General features: G+C 41.1%; 1 protein-coding gene across 2 annotated transcripts in view; it reads left to right on the top strand.

The window, feature by feature from the left end:
• Positions 1 to 19,047, top strand: part of ADAMTS5 (ADAM metallopeptidase with thrombospondin type 1 motif 5) — a 51,628-nt gene extending 32,581 nt beyond the window's left edge. For both annotated transcript variants that reach the window (XM_081796566.1, XM_060640337.3), the window contains 5 exons: positions 3,647 to 3,930; positions 4,950 to 5,133; positions 5,505 to 5,680; positions 8,027 to 8,202; positions 12,382 to 19,047. In XM_081796566.1, the coding sequence (XP_081652692.1) occupies positions 3,647 to 3,930; positions 4,950 to 5,133; positions 5,505 to 5,680; positions 8,027 to 8,202; positions 12,382 to 12,949 (1,388 nt within the window). In that variant the 3' untranslated portion in view covers positions 12,950 to 19,047. The remainder of the gene's footprint in view (positions 1 to 3,646; positions 3,931 to 4,949; positions 5,134 to 5,504; positions 5,681 to 8,026; positions 8,203 to 12,381) is intronic.
• Positions 19,048 to 23,071: the final 4,024 nt, after the last annotated feature.

Here is a 23,071-nt window from a genome sequence, read left to right on the forward strand (position 1 = left end):
TAGCCCAGATAGGATTTCAGAGTAGGATAAATTGAAAAATACGGGAAATAGATGGGAAGAAGTGGTCGAGTATAAAAGTCAAACACATTAAGAAGAGTCAACCGTAGATGGCTGCTTTTAGAGGTCAATGCAAATGATGCCGAAAGATTGACAGATATCCTCTTTCGCTCTTCGCCCAAATTATACACATTTTTAGAAAAATGGACAATCTATATCCAACCCACTGTGATTTAGGTTTTAAGTATTGTACACCGTGTGATTCAGAATCAGGCTCTAGGCTGACTTCTTTTTTATTGTTGTTCAAGCATTCCATTTGGTAGAGGTGTCCGTACCTATTTTATATTGCAAAAGGACATAATTAAGCATATAGATGAAACTGATAGACTGTATGTTTCAGGACACACAGAAACTAATGCAGCAACAAATCCTGATGAAAACACCGGAATAATAAATTAATGGCCATTCTGAAATAAATCATTTTATTTTAAGCAAGAAGTCATCCCCAGGTGACTTCTAAGGGAAAACCATAGAACTGAGATACCATTTTTTTTTTAAATTTTTTTTATGGTTTATTTATTTTTGAGACAGAGACAGACAGAGTGTGAGTGGGGGAGGGGCAGAGAGAGAGCAAGACACAGACTCTGAAGGAGGCTTCCAGGCTCTGAGCGGTCAGCACAGAGCCCAACATGGGGCTTGAACTCACCAACCGCGAGATCATGACCTGAGCTGAAGTCGGACGCTTACCCGACTGAGCCACCCAGGCGCCCCTGAGACACCATATTTTTAATAACAAAGCAAATGTGTTATTCATTTTTAAAATTTACCCTTTGGGCGTGAAACCAATGTAACATCATGTGTCAACTTTACTCCACACAAAACAAAACAAAACTTAACACTTGGGTATTAAGCTTTTTAAAGCGACACCACATCCCAAAGTCTCCTTGTTAGAAGTTGATTTCAAATTGAATTCTATGTTTCTTTTTGCTCACCATCTCCTAGCCAGGTGAAAAGACATCAGTGACTGCAAGCCCACAAAGAAGTGGTAAATTATTTTGGCTCAAGACAAACGAAGTTCACCCAGGCCACATGTATCCACACACGTTAAAGGCTCCCCTGCCTAATCCTTAGTTACACAGTCTTACAGTTCTGTGCTTTTCAGTAAAATAAAAAAATTTCTTGAAACAGCACTTTTGAAGAATCGGAAAGTATTCTTGCTGTCTCAGACGTTTGTTAACAGTTCTTGTAACATCAGCCACCTGTCAAGCATTCCCTGGTTTATACAACGTTCTCTTCTCATGTAGCAATGAAGATAACGCTTTTCATAGAATTCTCAGTGCCTAGTCTTACTGTCTTCCAAACAAAGCTTGGTGAGGTTTGACTATCATTCTTTCCTATTGACTTGATGTTGATGTTTTTCTTTTAACTCGATGTTTTTCTCCCAGAGTTCTCTTTGGCTGGATGCTTATTTTTAATGCTTTTTCTGGCTTGCCTTCAGAAGCTTTACCTCTTCAAACGTTCTGGCTCGGAAACTAAATAGGAACTCTGTTCTTTATTCATTTTCATATAATGCTTCCATCAGATTGACGAATTCTAAGGTATTCACTTTGAAGAAACTTGACCGTGGTTGTGAAAACATTTGCAGTATACTTAAAATGTGCTGAACTGTTCCTTTTCTCAGTGGAAAGTAGGATTGAAATGTGATTTTCTTTTGTTAAGTGAGAAGAATGACTTGAATGGTCTAAAATTGTTAAATAATGTTGAGCATAGAGTCAACTGTCATTGTTTTGTAAATTTCCGGTCACCCTTTATATTTCTGTTAGTTGATTTTATGCTTACAGTGTCCTAGTGAGAAGAGAAGCATTCCACAGAGCTTGAAAATTAGGGAAAGCTTAACTGAGCTTGGTCAAGAATACTCAGCCACTTTGTGTTTTGCCAGAATTAGGCTTTAGACCAGGTGTTTCTACCATTAGGCAGGGTATCCACCATTTAAAAGATTCCTCCACGAGCCTGCCCGGTCAGCAATAAAAGCTAGAAATCTATCCACATGCTAAGCAGAGGCGAGAAGGAATATGATGAGGAAGGCAGGCTCTAAGCATAAACCCCTAATAGCTACATGACCTTGGGTCAGTGACCTGTGTTTTCATTTCTCAGTTTTCTTATCTGTAAAATAAAGAAAATATTAGAATCTGCCTCAAAGAGTTCTTGTGAGGATTAAGTAAGCGAGTACATTTAAAGACGTGAGGGGGTGCTTGGGTGGCTCAGTCGGTTAAGCATCTGACTTCGGCTCAGGTCATGATCTCGTGGTCCGTGGGTTCAAGCCCCGCGTCGGGCTCTGTGCCGACAGCTCAGAGCCCGGAGCCTGCTTCGGATTCTGTGTCTCCCTCTTCTCTCTGCTCCTCCCCTGCTCGTGCTCTGTCTCCCTCTCTCTCTCTCTCAAAAATAAATAAACCTTAAAAAAGTTAAGAAAGAAGTGAGAATAGTGTAAATATTTGTTACGTTTAGTACTATTGATAATCAGCGAGCAAATCCTAAAATCAAGTAAACAAAAACGTGCAGAAACCGATGGGTAATGGGCATGCTCCTGTAGGCCCAGAGACAATTCATGGTGCTAACTCACTGAGCAGGGATACTTACGGGAAGCTTTTGAGGGGAGGGGAGGCGTGTATCAGCTCATGAGTTCACCTTGCCTGCATGTATGCCCACTTCTACAGATTCCCCAGCATCACTCCTTGATGCTTCTCACAGTAGTATGTAAGGAGAGTACCAACTTATTTGTGTGACACGCTTCAAGCACCCAACAGCTACTAGGTGCATCCAAGACTAGACCCAAATGGGAGACAAAGAAGAAGAATTAAAAGAAGGGCTTTGTCCCAAATTTTCAAAGATTAGGTCTTGTCTTTGCCCACTGCTCCTTTATTCTGCAGCTCTTGAGTGCTCTGTAGTTAAAATTCACATAAGTCTAGAAGAAACGCCTCATTTCTTTTATTTTCTTCACTTTTGGGGGAGACGTGAAGGTGTAGATCTGGGTCGTTTTCGTGTTTTCCCCGTATCTAGTACGTTTGCTGGGACATCGTAGGTGCTGACCAAATGTTTGTTGATGTAGTGAATGAATGAGGTCTCCCCTTGTAATTATTTACGGAATTAATGGAGAGGGACGTGGATGGGCACATGAGGAAGACCTAGGCTGACAGTGGAGAAGGGTATAAACAGAGCGCACGGACAAATTCTGTTTCTCAGAGTTGTAAATGCTCGTTTATTAGTATTGTTTTTGCTGCTGCCGTTGTCGTTGTGTCCATTGTCTTTTTTTCCTCCGGGTCCGTCCCGATTTCCTCTCACCCCTCAGCACAGCGGCTGTTCTTACAGCTCATTATTACAAAATAATTTCACTTGATCATCCCACAGTCATTGTCACAGATGCCCCAGAGCACGTACGTGGCCCGTGAAAATCCGGGAGGTAGTTAGTTGGTGAATGCAGAGAGGCGCCCGCGTCCCTCTCCTGTGGAGCCCCTGCCCCCGGGCATCAGCCTGCAGACGTGTGGCCGGCTTATGCTCCCACACCAGCTGGGGCGCTGCGTTTTCAGACCCATGAGTTGCGTAGGTAGAAGCCTAAACACAGAGTGGCGGTCAATCTCGGTTTTTCTTTCAGGTAACTGTTTGCTAGATCTACCACGCCAACAGATATCGGGCCCTGAGGAGCTCCCCGGACAGACGTATGATGCCACCCAGCAGTGCAACCTGACGTTCGGGCCTGAGTACTCGGTGTGCCCCGGCATGGATGTGTGCACGCGCCTGTGGTGTGCCGTGGTCCGCCAGGGCCAGATGGTGTGTCTGACCAAGAAGCTGCCAGCCGTGGAAGGGACGCCATGTGGGAAAGGGAGGATTTGCCTGCAGGGCAAGTGTGTGGACAAGACCAAGAAAAAATATTATTCAGTAAGTGATTTTGTCACGCAATGCCTGGGGACGCAGGATCTGAAGAACATTCCGGTGACATGTGTGGGTGCTATCACCAGAAGGCTTTATTTCCTAGTGAAGGTATTTTTCCTTGAAAGGCTCAAGGGGAGCATTTGCTCAGTCTCCTCCGCTTTTCAAGGTCCCGAGGAGAGCGTTGACGTACACACGCACAGTGCTTGTCTTTCAAGACTGTCACACAACCACGCATTCTCAGATGCCCCGACAGCAGCCAGAGCTCTTCGCCCGTTCCTCCCGCAAAGGAGTTTATAGCGTTCTTCCCTGCGGCCCCTCTCATCTTCCTGCTGCAGTTGCCAGAGTCGTAGACCCCTAGGATGTCAGAACAGAGCTAATCATTCCCTGTGGTGCAGTTAACACGTGGCGTGAGCGCGTGGGGGTGTGGGTGCTCTTCGATATCTGTCATATTTCCTCTCGACAGAGAAGGACTCCAGGCTTATCAGGAACTAAGCCAAACTCACGTCAAATACGGTTATGCATGTGACAGGGGATCTGCTTCAGATGGGATGCGTGATGTCAACAAAGGGATGCAGAACTTAGGTGCTAAAGAGGGAGAAAAACATAAATACGATCAGCCATGCCAGGCATCGTGCAAAGGCCTCAGCGGCGTATAGCTTGCTAAAAATGCGGAATCAGAGCTGACAAAAAGTTAGCTGTAGGGCCGTGGTTATTGACGGAAATGGGCAGTATCAGAAGGCCCAGAGGGACCAGGAGTGATCCTTGCAGTGTGCTCAATACTGACAGGGAAACATTCAGAGCCTAGTGCCACGGAATGGCAGGGAGCAGAAAAGAGGAATTGCTTAGAATTGGAATTGCACTGTCATTCCAGAACGTCCAATATCTGTGACCATGCCCAACTCAGGGAAAATTTACACCTGGGATGCGGTTTCCAATATGTCATTGAATGCAGAGGATTTCCAAATGTACGTCTTGAATGTTTTTCTCCTTTCTGAGTTAGAAATATCTTCTATTTTCTCTTTCAGACATCAAGCCATGGCAACTGGGGATCCTGGGGGCCCTGGGGCCAGTGTTCTCGCTCGTGTGGGGGAGGAGTACAGTTTGCCTATCGCCATTGCAATAACCCCGCACCCAGAAACAGTGGTCGCTACTGCACGGGGAAGAGGGCCATCTACCGTTCCTGCAGCGTCACGCCCTGCCCACCGAACGGTACGCTGCTCCCAAGTGTCAGCAACCCACCATGTAGCACTTATAACCTGCATTCTAGCAGTAATAAATAAAGGAGGCTAGAGAAATAGACTATTAATCTTGTACTTCACGGTTCCACCAGTGTGCGAATTAATAACAGATGCATGAGTGATTTTTAAATGGTTATTAAAAGTAACTCGGTATTCAGAGAGTAGGAAGAAAATAATGGTTGTTTTCAATTCCATGTACAGATAAAACCCTTCCACCCTTGTGTGTCAAGAGGCTCGCAAAGAAAGAAGTTTGCGCCTTCTCCTGAAAATTATTTAAAAGCACAAGATTATGTCTCAGGTTCAGAGTAGGTAAAGTAATCACATGACCTGTTTGTTTTTTAGGGAAATCTTTCCGTCACGAACAGTGTGAGGCCAAAAATGGATATCAGTCTGATGCGAAAGGAGTCAAGACATTTGTGGAATGGGTCCCCAAATATGCAGGTGTCCTGCTGGGGGATGTGTGCAAACTGACCTGCAGAGCTAAGGGGACTGGTTACTACGTGGTGTTTTCTCCAAAGGTAATTGCCCACCGCCTGTCTGGAAGCAGTCGAGCCTTGCTGGAGATTATTTGGTAGAATAAAAACTAGAGCTACCAAATATAAGCAGTCATTATTCCTGGGGTGGCTAGATTTTGGAGGGTTTTCTTTTCATCTCTAGAAGGTCTATGTTCTCAAACCTTAACACAAAGAACAAGAAATTATTCTGTACAAACAAAACAAGTCAATATTTCAAAAGCTACTTTTGAAAAGCGTAGCTTTCCATCAGGGAAGGTGTGGTTTGACTTTAACTTCAAAATAAGCATGAAAACAACTAGAATTTCCGAGGTATGTTTGTATGGGGAACTGAAAGCAAGAAAGCTTTCTATTTTTCCATTGTTTAATTAAGAATTCCTTTGGCGGGGCACCTTGGGTGGCTCAGTCGGTTAAGCGTCCGACTTGGGCTCAGGTCATGGTCTCGCGGCTTGTGAGTTCGAGCCCCGTGTCGGGCTCTGTGCTGACAGCTCAGAGCCTGGAGGCCGCTTCAGATTCTATGTCTCCCTCTCTGTCTGCCCCTCTCCCGTTCATACTCTGTCTCTCTCAAAAATAAGTAAACATTTTTAAAAATTAAAAAAAAAAAATTCCTTTGGTGATTCATGAAGGTCGGTTTCAAGATCATCATCTCTGACCCAGACTGTTAAATGTCTTACACCCATAATATGAATTCATATCCCTATAGTTAGACGCATTATGATATATGTGCATGAAATTATCCCTCATTTTTCACAGGAAAGCATTTGCTAAGTTACTAACAGTTTTATTTCTCAAAGTGAATGGTATGCAGCAATTTAAAATACTGTTTATCCAATTTGTAAACAGGTGCTGCATTTAAAACTACCTCTGAAATTGGCCTTCAGATACGTGTGACATACTACTGAAAACAGAAGTTAACATCCACCTTAAGTCATTTTGAAAATACTTTCTCTTTTCATTGTAAAATAATACATTTTCGGGGTGCCTGGGTGGCTCAGTCGGTTGAGCGTCCGACTTCGGCTCAGGTCATGATCTCACGGTTCGTGGGCTCGAGCCCCGCGTCGGGCTCTGTGCTGACAGCTCGGAGCCTGGAGCCTGCTTCGAATTCTGTGTCTCCCTCTCTCTCTGCTCTTCCCCCGCTCATGCTCTGTCTCTCTCTCTCTCCTTCAAAAAATAAATAAAAAAGAATTTAAAAAATTTTAAGAAAAAAAATAATAATACAGTTTCATTTAAAAACTGACAAAGAAATAAGATCACCTGGAAATGCCACCATCTGGAGACCTGTGGGTCTGCTGAAGTATACCCCACTTCACTTTGCACACATATACACACTCACATATTCACACACATATATGAAAATAGTAGTAGATACCCAAATGCAAAATACAAGTTTATTTATACATATGACTACATATGCTATTTATATACACTCACATGCACAAACCACAGAGTGCATATTCATACTATTTTATAGCTAGTTTTTAAAATATATACTATTTTTGGGTGTGATTCCTTCATTCCAAATGCATTCAGTATCTTCTAGTAAGTACTTTGCTCTGATTTCCCCAGACTCCCTTTCTGCACTACTATGTTTGTGTCTATTTCAATATCTGACGGTTCAACACACGGTAGGGCATGCTTTTCAACCACAAGGAGGTTTGGATGTCAAGTGTAGACTTTCAAATGCATCACTAGAGTAACAAATATGCCACCAAGAAGGATCTCTGCCTTCTTTTTTTTTTTAAACTTTGTAAAATGTTTATTTATTACTGAGAAACAGAGAGAGACAGAGCATGAGTATGGGAGGGGCAGACCAGAATCCGAAGCAGGCTCCAGGCTCTGAGCTGTCAGCACAGAGCCCAGGGCGGGGCTTGAACCCACAAACCGCCAGATCGTGACCTGAGCTGCAGTCAGATGCCCAACCGACCGAGCCACCCAGGCGCCCCAGATCTCTGCCATCTTGAGCTTGCTCATTTTCCGCACAAGGGACACGTCCCACATGCGAGGTGAAACGATCGTTTCTAGCAATGTAAAAAGGCGAGACGATACCTTGGGAACATGCTCGGGATACAGAAAGGGAGAGGACGACCTTGGGTCTCCTGGCACATTTGGAATTAGGCTCAAGAGAGAAAGTGCATAACTGAGATTTATCTCAGATCTTCCTTCTGCCAATGTGTCGAGGATGTTTCGGTCAGATACTCCTGGGAACTATGCTTTTTCGGTTGTTTGTTCATTTTTCGATGTACTGTCCCGATCAAACTCAAAACTCGACATTAGGACTTGCTCTCTTACCGTGCAAACCAAACCACCTGCGCACAAGTATCTCCCGCCGCTAACGTGCGCCTCGTTATTCAGGTGACGGATGGGACCGAATGCAGGCCGTACAGTAACTCCGTGTGCGTCCGGGGGAAGTGTGTCCGGACCGGCTGTGACGGCATCATCGGCTCCAGGCTGCAGTATGACAAGTGCTCAGTGTGCGGGGGAGACAACTCCAGTTGCACCAAGGTGGTCGGGACCTTCAATAAAAAAAGGTGAGGGGGTAGAACCCTTGCCCTTACGTGCATGGGACAAAGCTTTAGCCTTGAGAAACTGAAAGGGTGACTCATGTTACGTCACGAGCCATCCGTGGAGGGGTCCAGCATGGCTCCGGTAACATGGGGTCCACTTGAGAACCGGGGAGGGAGAGGAGAAAGCTCTGGTTGCAGAGCCGAAGCTCCTGGTGCCTCTGGTGGCAAATGAACCGCAGTGGCTCTGATCAGGGTCAAGGTCTTGCAGAGTGGGAACACCCAGAAGGAAAAGTCGGTGGGGTCCCTGCTAGCCATCTCGCTATTTCTGAAGCATCTCTTATTTCTGAAGCATAATTTAGGGAAGGATGGCCAGTTTGCATCATAACGATTTCACTTTACAAAGGATTTTTCATTAGGCTGTATTTTTCTTGAGAAGACCTGTAAGTTAATGGCGGTGATGGAGACAGCAATCCCATTTTATAGTGACCTCTGCAGGTTTAAATCTTCTCTATAAAGAAATATATGCAGTAACGTCTGCTTCCTGTCATGGTCCTTGATTATGCTTTTGTTTTAAGTATGTAAATGTATAAAGTATCCAGTTTTGTGGGGGGGCGTCTGAGGGGCTCAGTCCGTTCAACGCCCAACTCTTGGTTCCGGCTCAGGTCCTGATCTCATGGTTGGTGGGTTCGAGTCCCGCATCGGGCTGCATGCTGATGGTGCAGAGCCTGCTCGGGATTCTCTCTCTCTCTGCCTCTCTCTCTGTCTCAGCGCCTTCCCTGCTCACTCTCTCTCTATCAAAATAAATAAATAAACTTAAAAAAATGAAAAAAATAAAGTACCCAATTTTTGGCATGAAATATTATGTTATCAGCTAGGAGGAGGGAGCAGGCTAAAAAGTCTGCTGGAATGCAGGATTGTCTTTCCCCTTTGTCAAACCACTTTTTGGCTGAGTAGTGTTGGCCCGGTACGCATACATTCTTGATGTGTGTGCTGTATTGTCTTTACCGGCAGGTAATATGCAAACCCGATTAACAATAAGGATTTATTAAAATAGTCACATGCCATGTTATTATGCACCACTGGAAATTATCTTTGATATAGTAAAAAAAAAATTGTATGTCTGCAGAATCTATTCTGAGTTAAAAGATGCATTACTAATCTTATTTGCTAGCGATTCATCGGGACTGTATTGAACCATCTCTGTAAAATACCCTGCGTGTCAATTACATACTGCATTTGTATATATTGCCAAGGTGCAAGACCCCTTAGAAATGATGAAGTATACCTTTTTGTTTTACAAATGAGGAAACTGGGACTCTGAGAGTGTAGGGCTTATCTAATTTTGCACGGTTGTTAAATGCTAAAGCAAAGGCTATGCCTTAGGTCATAAGATGAGAAGGCTATCTTGTTTAAAAAAAAAAAAGGAATGGGGAAGGGAAGAAGTTCAGGAATCAAATAAGAAATAAAAAACCTTATGTACTATATGCTATGCATTTTTCCTACATAAGCTTAGAAGCCACTTTTTTAAGTGCTAAATTTAGCATTTTGTCTCTGTATTGACAACCAATGTCTGCATGTTTCTTGTCCCATGAAAAGATGAAGAAATTCATGGTAGCGACGAGTGGTGGTGACAGAGCAGCTTGTCAGTTGATTTAACCAAGATTATATTGTGTGATATGACCGTTGAACTATTCCAGATAAATTACCTTGGTCAAATGTGACATATGAGAAAGGACATTGATCTTGGAGCTGAAATCTTGGCAGTCAAGCCCTGACTCAGTGACGAACATCATGTGATCTTTGAAGGGTCACTTTTATTTATTTATTTTTTTACTATCAGAGTTCTTTTTTTTTTTAATGTTTACTTACTTTGGGGAAAGAGAGAGACAGAGACGGAGCATGAGCGGGGAAGGGGCAAAGTGAGAGGGAGACACAGAATCTGAAGCAGGGGCCAAGCTCTGAGCTGTCAGCACAGAGCCCGACACGGGGCTCGAACTCACGATCTGTGAGATCATGACCTGAGCCGAAGTCGGATGCTTAACTGCCTGAGCCACCCAGGCACCCCTACAATCAGAATTCTTGAGAGTAGAATGGAATTAATAGTAATTATCTTGCAAGTTAATATTGCTGTGTGCATCAGAGGAGATGATGCATATTAAAATATTTCAGCAAGCTCACACCTCTTGACAAATACGATCCTAATCTTAATTCACTCCTCCCTCAATGTTCCTCATCTCAGTAAATGGCAGCTCCGTCCTCCTCTTGCTCAGTATCAGGAGAGTAAGAGAATCATATTTTATTGAGGCGCTAAGAAATCAAGGCACTAGGCCTCCTACCTCCCGCTGCCTTGGGAAGGTCAGTCTCAAGACCTCCTGCAATGGCTGATAATCCCAACTGATTCTCACGAATATGAGGAACGCTAAGGAATAAGGATTTAAAACAAAAAAAACAAAACAAAACAAAAAAGCTCTCCTACCTGATTCCCTTACCCTTCATTCTTTATTTTCTTGACATCCTGTTCGGCGTCGCTTAAACTCTGTACGTAATCAGAACATATTTTCCTGTAACGGTTATAAAGTATGACTGGCAGAGGTAAGGGTGTCGCACATGGGGATGTTGTAAAAGGAGCATAAAGTAAGAGTAAGGGGCCATGGCTTTGGAGCCCAGCACTGCCACCGGCTCTGGAGTGCACCTGTTCAAATACTTTAATATACCTCCACTTTATATGCTTCCTATGTAAGATGAGATATCCTCTCCAACACCCCTCCAGGTTATGTTTCAAGCCATGGTAGGTTTGCCTATGATCTCTTGATCCTAGATATTTCAAAAAAAGTAAGTCCTGTAACAAATTCTAAGGCGCAAAATGTATTACAAAAGTAAAAATAATGAGTCCAGTAGGATGGGTAAGCAGTATCATCAGCCTTGCATCTTCTTTCTCCCAACACAATAGAAAGTGGCAGTCGCTGTCCATCAGATTCCCAGCACACAAAAGGATTTCCCTGGGGAGGAGCCCCTCTCTGGATTCAGAGGAAATGCCTGGGCAGGGCAAATACCTTAGGGATTTTCAGGGTACGAATTAGTTGCCCCATAACCCCTCAACCTGAGTAAGAATTTAGCAGCAGATCATTAAATTTCACACACACCAAACTACACGGGCAATTTGTTTCTGTTCAAGTAACTAAGAAAGTAAAGCATATGGGGACCTTATTATCAAATTACTTATGAAGGCAGAGATTTTCACAAAGATGACTCCTTACACGTAGAGTCTCTTGGTGCTCAATTAGCATTTCTGTCCTAGCCTTTTTCAAAAGCTGTGGATATTAGAGATATTGATGCCTTTGCCCATATTCCGGAGCAGATGATGGGTCATTCGAGACCTACCTTATTCGTCACCCATCACATAGCCTCACTTTATCTGTCATAAGGTTCACGGACACAGCATTTGAGGAAATTTGCTATGGCATTAAAGATTCACTTTTTTTTTGTTTTGATGATACTAGTCAGCGATGGTTACCCACTTACAGAATTTTACATTTCATTGGTGTTCTGCTCAAAGAATCCAGAGTTCTAGTAGAAACAGAAACAGAACTTCTACTGTGTCTCTAGTTCAGCAGTTAAATCCGTGGTTCCCCAACTATTCTGCACATTTGGAACGACTCCCAAAATCCTGCTGTCTCTTCCCATCCTGACAGATGGGATCTAATTGGTCTGGGGTCTGGGGATTTAAATTTTTAAAAGACCTCTGCTTGATTTTAGTCTGCAGACAAATCTGAGACTCGTTAATTTAAAGATTTCTATGAGATCGAGGGCAGATTTTTGTTAGTATTTACACATATCCCATTTTGTGCCAAAAGAACATAAAGGAGCTTTGTAAAGATGATAGGATTTGTAAGAGTGTGCAATGTGTTTGAAAATCTCAATAAAGTTGGTGTACGTTTTAAAACGAAGGCAGGTTGTTAACATCATCCTGATTTTGAACATCCCAATAAACACGTATATACTCTCATAGTCTACTCACAATTTTGTTATAAGGAAACTAATTTTTGAAGCCAATTTTTAACTAATCTCTTCACTACCTTAAAACGTGTGAAGGTAAGGTAAGACTTTTAGAGAACTCTTATCTGTTTATCCATTTACTAAGTGTTGACTTATTTTTCCTTCTTTCTCTCCCTCTCTCTCCTCTGTGGACATTCCTGCTTCCAGTAAGGGTTACACTGATGTGGTGAGGATCCCCGAAGGGGCAACCCACATAAAAGTCCGACAGTTCAAAGCCAAAGACCAGACTCGATTCACTGCCTACTTAGCCCTGAAGAAGAAAAATGGTGAGTACCTTATCAATGGGAAGTACATGATCTCCACCTCGGAAACCATCATCGACATCAACGGAACAGTCATGAACTACAGTGGTTGGAGCCACAGGGATGACTTCTTGCATGGGATGGGCTACTCAGCCACGAAGGAAATTCTGATAGTGCAGATTCTTGCAACAGATCCAACGAAAGCATTAGATGTCCGCTACAGTTTTTTCGTTCCCAAGAAGTCCACCCAAAAAGTCAACTCTGTCACTAGCCACGGCAGCAATAAAGTGGGCTCACACACTCCACAGTTGCAGTGGGTGACAGGCCCATGGCTCACCTGTTCCAGGACCTGTGATACGGGCTGGCACACCCGGACGGTCCAGTGCCAGGATGCAAACCGGAAGTTAGCGAAGGGATGCCTTCTCTCCCAGAGGCCTTCTGCGTTTAAGCAATGTTTGCTAAAGAAATGTTAGCCCGTGGTCGTGAGCTTACGCAGAGCTAACTGGGTGATTCATCACTGATCAGTCGTGGCAAATGGTGGTGATCAGTCGTGGTAAACAAGAGGTCTGCCGGAAGCACAGAAAGTCACGCTTCAATGTCATTGTCAACAGGAGTCTAATTATGGGCAGAATCTGCTCTCTGTGACCAAATGGAGATGTGCACTGCTTCGTGCGACAGTAGTGACCTTGGAATACAGAAAAACTTGGGAGTTATTGAACATCCCCTGGGCTACAAGAATGAAAAAACACTGGTGAATGTAGAATCAGGGGACATTTGAAGATGGCAGAACAGTCTCCCCTTTGTCACCTACCTCTTATAGAATGTCTTCAAAGGCATCATAATCATTCTCATCCATAATACACAGTAGCTTATTTTTACTGTTTGTAAATCATTCTCCCTTGGTATGTCACTTTATATCACTTGGTTCTATTAAAAAAAAATATATATATATATATATTTCTATAAAAAATGTTTGACCAAAGTAGGTCTGCAGCTATTTCAACTCCTTCCAGTTTCCAGAAAGAGCTGTGGATGATTTACTGGAAATTAAGAACCTGCTGCTGTTTTCACAAGATTTCACATACTTTCAGACTACAGGAGATCAAATTTTGGTCAAAAACCATTTTGACAGGAAGCATCTTCTGCGAAATTCTAAAAAGGAAAAGGATCTCCGCGTAGCTGGTCATTTAAATAGATACACCGATCCATTTACTTAAACGTCAACTGCCTGTATTTTTTTCAGGCAGCCAGCCAAATGAATGCATAATTAGGACGTAGATGTAGTGTTTGCGTGTGTGTATGTTGGGCGTATTCAAGAGTCTAAACACTAGTTTCCTCATGTTAGAATTTAAAAGGAAGAAAAACACACAAATAGAAATTTTCGATTTCTATCTTCACACTGCTTGCCCTTTCAGAGGCTTCCAGCTAATATCCTACCTTGTGTAATATTCGTACAAAACACACGGCAGAGAGTTTTCTAATCGCATCCCACACGTTCAACACTGGTATACCTCTTACCAGCCAGCCTTGAAAATGCATTAGTTTTCGCTTGTATGTTTTGTTCAGGGGTTCTGTAAGACCCGCAATGTTTTGTACTTGTTGATTTAGTTTGATAGGAGTATTAAAGATCACTTTGGAGTTAGCCACATCTAGAAGTGATCATCATATATGTGGCTCTTGCAAAAGGAAAAAAAAAAATAGTGGTTAATATTAATAAGACTGTTTCCACACCATACAGGCAGCGATTCTTTGCATTGTCTTTTTAAATCCAAGTATACTGATACTGTCCGTAAGATTTTTCCCAGTTGGAAAGCACTTGGTTGTACCAGTAAGTGTTTGATGAAACGGGACGATTTTTGAGAAGTTTGTTGCTTCTGTTTCCGTAGCCTGTCTAGGTAGGTTGTACGTTTGGGTGTTAGATATGGAATTTTTTTTTACAATTGACTGCCTAAAAATCTCTTTTTAAACGGTCAACTGCAGCCCTCTACCCCATAGCTCAGAAAATCCAAGGTGTTCAAATTCATCGGGATTTCTTTTTCTTTATGAAAGATTACAAAGCCAATTGTTTTATATAAAACTTTATAATAATTGTACCAAATGTGCCTATTATTAGAGATTTGCATATAAAGATATTAGGGGACAATTGTTTGAGTTCCCTTAAAGCTCACCAGAGTTTATTTTTATTAGAAAATATTTTTAATATAAAATAATTATGTAATTGATCTTGCTAGATCACATTGATTTCAGCGGGTGAGGAGAATGGAGGTCTCACTGTTTTAAGTATTTTCTTAAGAAATTATTTGGTGAAACAAATAACGTTTTACAAAACTGTTAATCATCCTTTGGCTTCTCATCGACTGACTTTGCTTTAGACATGGTCATTTACTCTTAATAAATTATTCATCAGAGAAATGAGTCCTATATGGAGCTGGTCACCTACATTTGATGGAGGTCACCAGATATCAGGGACAGGAAACCATGCTATTCAAATCACTCAGAAAAGAATTTTAAATCATACCGACTATTTGATTATTCCAAAAGAATTAATAGCCAGGCCAACCTGACTATTTCCCAGTTTTCAAAATAATTTTAATCAAGTAACTCAACTGGGACAAAATTTGTTTTTATCTTTTGTTATATTCGTAGCAGCATGAAAAAAAAAATAATTGAAGGGCAGCCATGTTTGTATTCATAGATTTTTTTTAGTATGATTTATCATTTATTTTCCCCCCAAACAGTGAAGTTTTATTCTTCTCATTGAAATAATCCTAGAGAGCTTAAAAGGAATAAACCACTATTCTGTGCTTTTAAGGAGTTTTCTTTAGTTTTTTCATACGAGTATCAATAGTTTGACTGAGGAATGTATGTCTATCTAAACTCCTGAGAAAAGCGATACAGACTGGAAACTGAAATTCAGAGAAATGGAGTGTTCAATAGATAAAAGGAATGATAAAGGGAAAATCCCCCATAATGAAATCTAATTCAGTCCAGTCTAATGTTGGACTATGCATTTCCCCTTTCCATAGTTGCATCGTGAATGAAGAGTCCAGGATTCGCGATGCTGAGGCTCCTTCCTCGAGGAAAAAAGTTTGTCTGAAAACGCTCAGGATAGTAAGAATCTAATCCCACAAAACTAAACACTCCGGATTCAGTGTCACTAAATAAAGGGAGCCCAGAAGAAAATGACATCTCTTTCTTCTGGAACAGAAAAGGCCAAATTAAGCCCTGCCTTGTTGTTTAAAGGTTTCAGGGCATTGTTTGAATTTGTTCGGTAAATTCAACGTCCTTTGCCTTCCTGTGGAAACAGTTTTATCCCATGAAACTAAGAATGAAGGGATTAATCACAAACAAAAATAAAGTTGCAGCACTGAAAAAAAATGTAATTTATTGTTTTTGCGACTGGTATGTGAATTTGTGTGATAAAAGTATTTATTCTTATTTAACAAAAATATGTGCAAATTCTATATTTAAAAAGTTTTGCTGTTGTCCTACTTTTAATTTATGCTTCATGTTTGTGTATAAAGTACACTTTGTGAGTTTACATAATATACAGCACTGGTTGCTTTTGTATTTTTTTACAGAAGGCTTTCTGCGTGAAACAGGCGTATATGTATATATTCCTCACGTATCCTTATTCTGATACTGTAGTCTTCCTCTCTAAGGAAGTTTTAAACTTACCCTTTCTTGACTAGTGGTATTCGTTACTTGTAGTTACATTAATAAGTCTGTTGGGTTTCATTAATACTAGTTTTTCCAAGTCACAGATAAGAAAAACACTTATTCAAGCAACTGAAGCCTAAGTTCTCAACTTGGTGTATAGATAGCCTGGAAGCTTCCCACAGAAGCTAAGACACAATTCAGAATCCCTGATACCAGTGATAAACGCGGACAGGGAGCTGTTGATACGTGAAATTTGTGTGCACACAATGTCCGAGAGCTATCAGTGATGATAAACCAAATACTGTCCTTTGCTGCTTTAAAAACACTCCTTAAAAATTAATACCATTTATTCTCTAGCATTGGCGGGATCCTATAGTTAGAGTAAACAAATTGCATTTAAGTGATTTAAATACTAGTAATCATGAACATTGCTACAGATATGGGGTCTCCGTTGATAGAATGTCACTTTGTACTACTAATGAATCTCACGGAGTGAAAATAGGACTTGGGACAAGCAAGGACACCTTTTATCACATCAGCTTGCCTCTGACTGTGATTTCAGTCTGGTCACAGTAATGAGGCAAAGCACCCTTGGATATTCAACTGACCAGCTCCATCTCTGGCTCTGATGTTTCCCCCACTGACTCATTCCTTAATAACAAGGTCATTGTAATGGTTTAGGTGAGCACAGCAGCCAGATTCAATGAAGTCCAGGACTTGTGTATGACTTAGAGGTCACTCTTTGTGAAACAAGATTGGATTTAATAATGGCCAAATTTTGCTAATAGTTTATGGCTGAGGATTGGTGAATATTACTGATCTATTTATGATTAAGTGGAGGTGATAATACCTTATATTTTTTTAACATTTCAAAGTTAATAAATGAATAACCATGAGTATAGAAATGGTCGTCCAGAGCTATCATAGAGCCAGTCTATCATTTAAACACAGAGGAAAGGAACTTGTATGTTTTCTCTATCATTTTTCTCATTTGCCAACACCTATAGCTTTAGATTGTCAAACAGACCATTTTAGGTAATTAGTACACTGAAAAAAACCCAGAAAACTCCCTAATAGCCTCCTTGCTAGCACGAACTAGAGAAATGACGTCTGAAGTTATAGGATCATGAAACACATCAGTCTGTAATGCATAATTATATTCTAATCAATTAGCACATGGGAACATATTGAAACAAGAACCTGTTACATTAGTGAGATAAAGAAACTGGAAATACACATGATGTTCAGATCAGAAAAATATTCATCTGCCAAATGTCTTTCTGGGGTAATGATACCATAGTTCTCAATGCAGATTTTATGGGGAAAATAATGAAAGTATAGTTGCTAGAAGTTGTTGGTTTTAAAAGAGAGGAAGACTGAAATGTACATATTAGCCAACCCAGTTAATTGCACCTTCCAAATACAGTAGCACTTTAGCGATAAATTGGCTACCTGTGGTTCTTATCCTGGAGCTCCACCAACTGGTCCATGTGGACTGTCATAGGTCAAATGAAAAACCAAATGGCCCATCATCTTACAAGGCACGGCCACATCAGAGTGATCCAAAGTCTAACACTGTGAGGAAAACTGTGATTTGTAAATAAAACAGCATATATTTTTTTTTCAGTTTCTTTTTGGCACATCCAATGTAATTTTTATCAAGGTGCTAATATTGATCAGTGACCAACTATCAAATATGTTACTTCGGACTCACTATTTTATTCTACATGATTTTTCAATTTGCAAAAAAAAAAAAAAAACTCTTTTAAGTTTTTGGTCTAGGCGGGGCACAACTTGATACTCAATGTTTGGGAAATGCATCAAATGGTCAGCCTGATCAGCAGGGTTCAGTGACATAAGCTATAGGTACATCCAGGATGTTTAAGGTGACATCGAAACTTGAAGAGTGTCAGGCTAGAGGAACAGACTTAGATGAGTCGTGTTTCAGCACTTACTAAACCATCCGTGTTCCTTTCAAACTAACTTTTTGTTTCCGATACACAAGCTTTTGTGTGTATTTAGCCTGACTTTTTTTTTTTTTTAAGCTTTGCAATATTTTATGTCCATGGTAAACCCTTGGCAACTCTTTCTTGGTCTTTTCTTTAACAACCCACAGCATATTAGAAACACCTCAGACTGAGAGTATAATTAGAATAGGAGATCATATTGTGTGTGACTTTGTAAGACGTGACTTTCGATTAAGAAAAATACATTGTCTCCGGATGGTGTCTTTGCGTTACACGCTCAGCCATGACATCAATGTAGGAGTTGACAAACACTGCTTCCATTTAGTATGTTTATTAGAGGAAATCATGCACATGCTTTGTAAATAGACTGCAGATAACTAAACAGATTGCAGAAATATATTTAATTTGATGTGAGCCGTGGCACAAATTTTTGATTTCTATATAAGAGCCTTGTGAGTAAAGACAGGTAATAAACCTAAGTGGGTATAACTGAGATTTTTATATCTTGAAACATGATTTCAAGCCAGAGTAAAATATCGAAGATTTTCATGTCGTCGTATATAAGCAGTAGAATGTGACCTGCTTATTATCTTCAATTTGTCAGAAGTGATGGTATGTTTCAGTAAATGTAATGCAGTTGAAAAACCAAAAATCTTGGAAAACTAAGACGGGTCTTGTTTAAAATGTCTCTTCCGCTTTGGCAAATTTTGAACCTGAATCAGCTATTGAAAGCATTACCGCGTCTTGTAGCCTGCATTCCACGACAGTTCTGTTATTCAGGTAAACCACTTGAACTGACTCGTTTGGGACCTATACTGTAATATTTTTCGTTGAGGAACAATATCCTATTTTGTAAAGCATTTCCCTATGTGTGACTTCAAACTGTAAAATTAAACATTGGCTTTGTGGTTTCAGTGGGCATAATAAATGTTAATTGTAAACTAGGTTAAAGTATGTACTGCATATAATATGTTTTAGAGTTGGAAAATAGTGTCCATTTATTTTTAATTTTCTCATAAGAGTAGGACCAAGCCAGCTCTTAAGGAAGTCCCAGGCTCCCTGCAGTTTTTACCATTCTTCTTCCATTTGGCTTAGACAATACTTCTACCTTAGTTACGGGACTTTGGAATTCTTACTTCAAGTTCTTCTTACCTGAGTATCACTCGCTAAAGTCTGTCTGGTATTGAAATTCTGATGTTAAATTAGTAACAGCAAGTAACGTAGTCACCTTCATTTTTCCTTCTTTAAAGATAAACTTATTCTAGGTAGACAAGAGTCAACAATGCACACATGGAAATTCAAAAAAAATTGGCATTCATTCACTAGCAAAAGCCTTTCCGTTTGTGAAAAAACTTTATGGCACTAAGGTTCCTAAGGACGCGGATTCCTTCTAAGCCTGAAATCATTGCTACTTAGTGTGCATCAGGTTGAATTTCTCCCGTATACCAAATAATATTTCAGAATTGTTGTGCTTTACATGTGCCGCTTAGCAGGATATATAGATTTTGAATAAGTAGTTACAAACACCTAAACTCTTAAAAGACGGTATAGAAACTTAACCATAATAATATTGCTAAGATTGGTTGAACATCTCTTTGGGTCAGGACCTGTGGGAAACATCTCACAAACTTTCCTGCATGTGTTTCTCTCCATGACCATTATAAGGTTGTTCTTAAGATCCACATAGTAAAGGGGTGCCTGGGAGGCTCAGTCGGTTAAGCACCAGTCTCTTGACTTCGGCTCAGGTCATGATCTCATGGTTCGTGAGTTCAAGCCCTCCGTCGGGCTCCGGGCTGACCGTGTGGAGCCTGCTTGAGATTCTCTCTCTCTTCCCCTCCCCTGCTTATGCTCTTTTCCTCTCTCTAAATAAATACATAAACTTAAAAAAAAAATCCCAATATGACAGATGACGATCCCATTATAATAACTGTTAGTGGTCATTTTGTTGTTACCAAGTGTAGGCACTGTTATAAGCACTTTAGATATTTATTATCACTTTTCACCCTCTTTAAGCGCTGGGAGTCTTCTATCCCTGTGGAATGGGAGTCTGGGGGTGGGGGGGACTATGGGGTGGGTGGCAGACTGTGTGAGATTGGAGAAGTGCAGGGAAGTGTTTAGATGCTCTGTGTGTGGTGGGCCCCCTGAGTAAATCCAAGAGTAGTCCTGAAATTCCAATAAAAACGGCAAGGAAACTATGGAGAATCAGACAAGCAGCAAGAAAAGAGGCAAGTGCTCCAAGTGTACAAAGGAGCTTGTTGTTTAAAGAGAGAGGAAAGAGAATTTGATTTAGAAAACTAGTAAATTGCTGGGAAGAATTAAAAAAAAAAATGCAGTATTTAACCTTACAGTCTCCTTCACAGCTAATAACGAGCTGGTTCAGACAAGGTCACAGGCATAAAAATGGTCCTGAGGGGTGCTTTTGGATCAGGAGTGGAGCGAACAAAGATGGTTAGAAACGGCACTATAGACCCTGGAAAAGTCCAAATCACCCATAATTCCTGGGTTCTGTGGGAATCTTTCCGGATAGCTCATTGTTTTGTCTGCTCAGTTAAACTCCTGTCTTCCCACAGAACGAATGACTACGGGTCCCAACGCAGACACAAGCGAAGGGTGCACCTTTATTTTTCTCAGTTTCCCTCCGTGTCCATCTCCCGAGGTGAAGAGAAGCAAATCTCAGAATGATCAACCACCTGGGTCGTTCCTAGAAATAGAGAAAGATACAGAGCAGCCCCAGGGCCACATCTAACATGAATTCATGAATTCGGCTGTAATCTTGGTTTCTCTCTTCACCTCCAGATGCCCACAGCACCTTGTCTCCCTATTTCAGCCTTCGTCAGGGTTGGCTTCTAATTGCAGGTACAGACTTTGGTTGCGGTGGTTATTCATTATTGAAAACATCAAAATCTTGGGGAGCAGGAAAGGGTATTTCTTAATCACTTGTAGGTGGGCTCATTTCAAAAACTCAGCCATGCGCTGAGCCTAGACATTGATAAGATTGTGGGGTAATATATTGGTGTTGCTTTAAGCTGCTAAATGTGTGACAATTTTTATGGTACCTACAGAGAAAGAGAACATAGGTGAAAACAAGGAAGGATCCCAATCTACAAGGGATTATTAGACAGGCTATTAGGTTAGACGCTTAAGTGGAATGAATAAGGTTAAGACCCAGTTATTGGGGCTAGAATACAAGGGGGAACACAGGACAAACACAGAATCTGAGTTATTAGAACTCGCACAAAGTTGTGGAATGAGACTCCCATTTAAGCTAACTGACATAGAGTCACTTGGGCTGCTAGAGGATAGGTCCATATATACACTCAGACTCAAGGACAGAATTAGTTAAAATCTTGGTGTGAAGTCAGAATCACAGTGATAAGAACAAGCACAAACAGGTTTCAAAGAGATAGGGGCGGATGGATGGGAAAATCTACTGCCCGCAGCAATGTTTTCCAAAGTGCGGCTAAGAAATCCCTTGTTGCCATAAATAAATGTAGAGGTTTTCATCAAATAAGTTAAAAATTTAATAAGAATGTTCTGATTATATATTGCTATTCACAGGTCATGCCCAAACTTAGTAGCTTAAGACGGTGGTTTATTGAACTTCATGATTCTGTGAGTCAGGGTTGAATTGAACAATATGTCTACTCCACAGGTCAACTGGGGTCATTTGGTGAGATGCATCAGGCTGGACTGGAGTGGAGGAGCCAAGAGAGGTTCACTCACACACCTAGTGTCTTGACAGGAGCATTCAGAAGGTCAGGGTCAGCCCTACCCTTCGTTTTTTATGCAGTCTTAGGCCTCTCCCTGTGGTATCTTCACCAAGTAGTGAGTTTTCTTACAAGATGGTTCTGGGTTCCAAGAGCGGGTGTTACCAGAGTACCAAATGGAATCTACTAGCCTTCTTATGGCTGAGACTTGGAAGGTCCAGAATATCCCATTTTAACACAACTAATTACAAATTTCAACATGTGGGGTGCCTGGGTGACTCCGTTGGTTAGGCATCTGGCTCTTGACTTCAGCTCAGGTCATGATCTCACGGTTCGTGGGTCGAGTCCTACGTAGGGCTCTGCAGTGGCAGTTCAGAGCCTGCTTGGGATTCTCTCTCTTCCTTTCTGTCTGCCCCTCCCCTGCTCACATGCTCTGTCTGTCTCTCAAAATAAATAAACACATTTTTTTTTTTTTACTAGGTGTGAATTGGCAACACTCAAAGACCTTTTCTTGATTCTTCCAAAAGTTAAGAGGTTGTACAATATGCCATTTTTGGAAGTTTGGTTAATCAACCTTTAAGGTTAATTTTTCTGGCTAACCTGTCATTTCTACACACATAAAAATGGAGGTTTTTGTTTCAGAAACAACACTGTTCAGAATCAGAGAGGCATAAGAGTGAACAAGCAAGTGGAAATCATTACCCTTTATATTTATTTCTGTATAAAATAAGCAAGCTACAGACAAGGAGTCGCATAGTCTTATAATTAACTTGGTGTACCGGCCCTGACTCTGGGGAGTCTCCCGGGTTGGGTGGGGAAGATGAATTAATTGATTTTTATTGTTTTTTGTTCTGTTTTCCCAATCTGCATGCCTTTCCCTAAAATAACATTTCAACATGTCTAAAATGCTGTTCTATGGGACCACAAGTGCCTGACTTAAGAAGGCCCCAAATTTAATGTTGTAAAGACAGGTTTTGGTATCAGTGGTACATGTGGACTTAAATAAATAATAAACCTTTATTTTCCAAAGTATATTAAGCCAGCTGTATGCAATAGCGTAATAAATTGTTCAATCACCTTCAAGTCATTTCGCGAACCAGTAAAGCCCCTCTATTTTAGGAGGATAAGGACTCAGAAAATGAGCTGTTTAGGAGTTATAAATAGCACATTAATTCAACTATCTGTAATGCAATGATCAAGTTCCCATTCCTTTAAAGGGACAGACGTCACTCCTAATCCTGCCAGTTCTTCTGTCATTGGT

The sequence above is a fragment of the Panthera onca genome, chromosome C2 (genome assembly GCF_046562875.1).
Source record: "Panthera onca isolate mPanOnc1 chromosome C2, mPanOnc1 haplotype 2, whole genome shotgun sequence".
Classification (NCBI taxonomy): Eukaryota; Metazoa; Chordata; class Mammalia; order Carnivora; family Felidae; genus Panthera; species Panthera onca.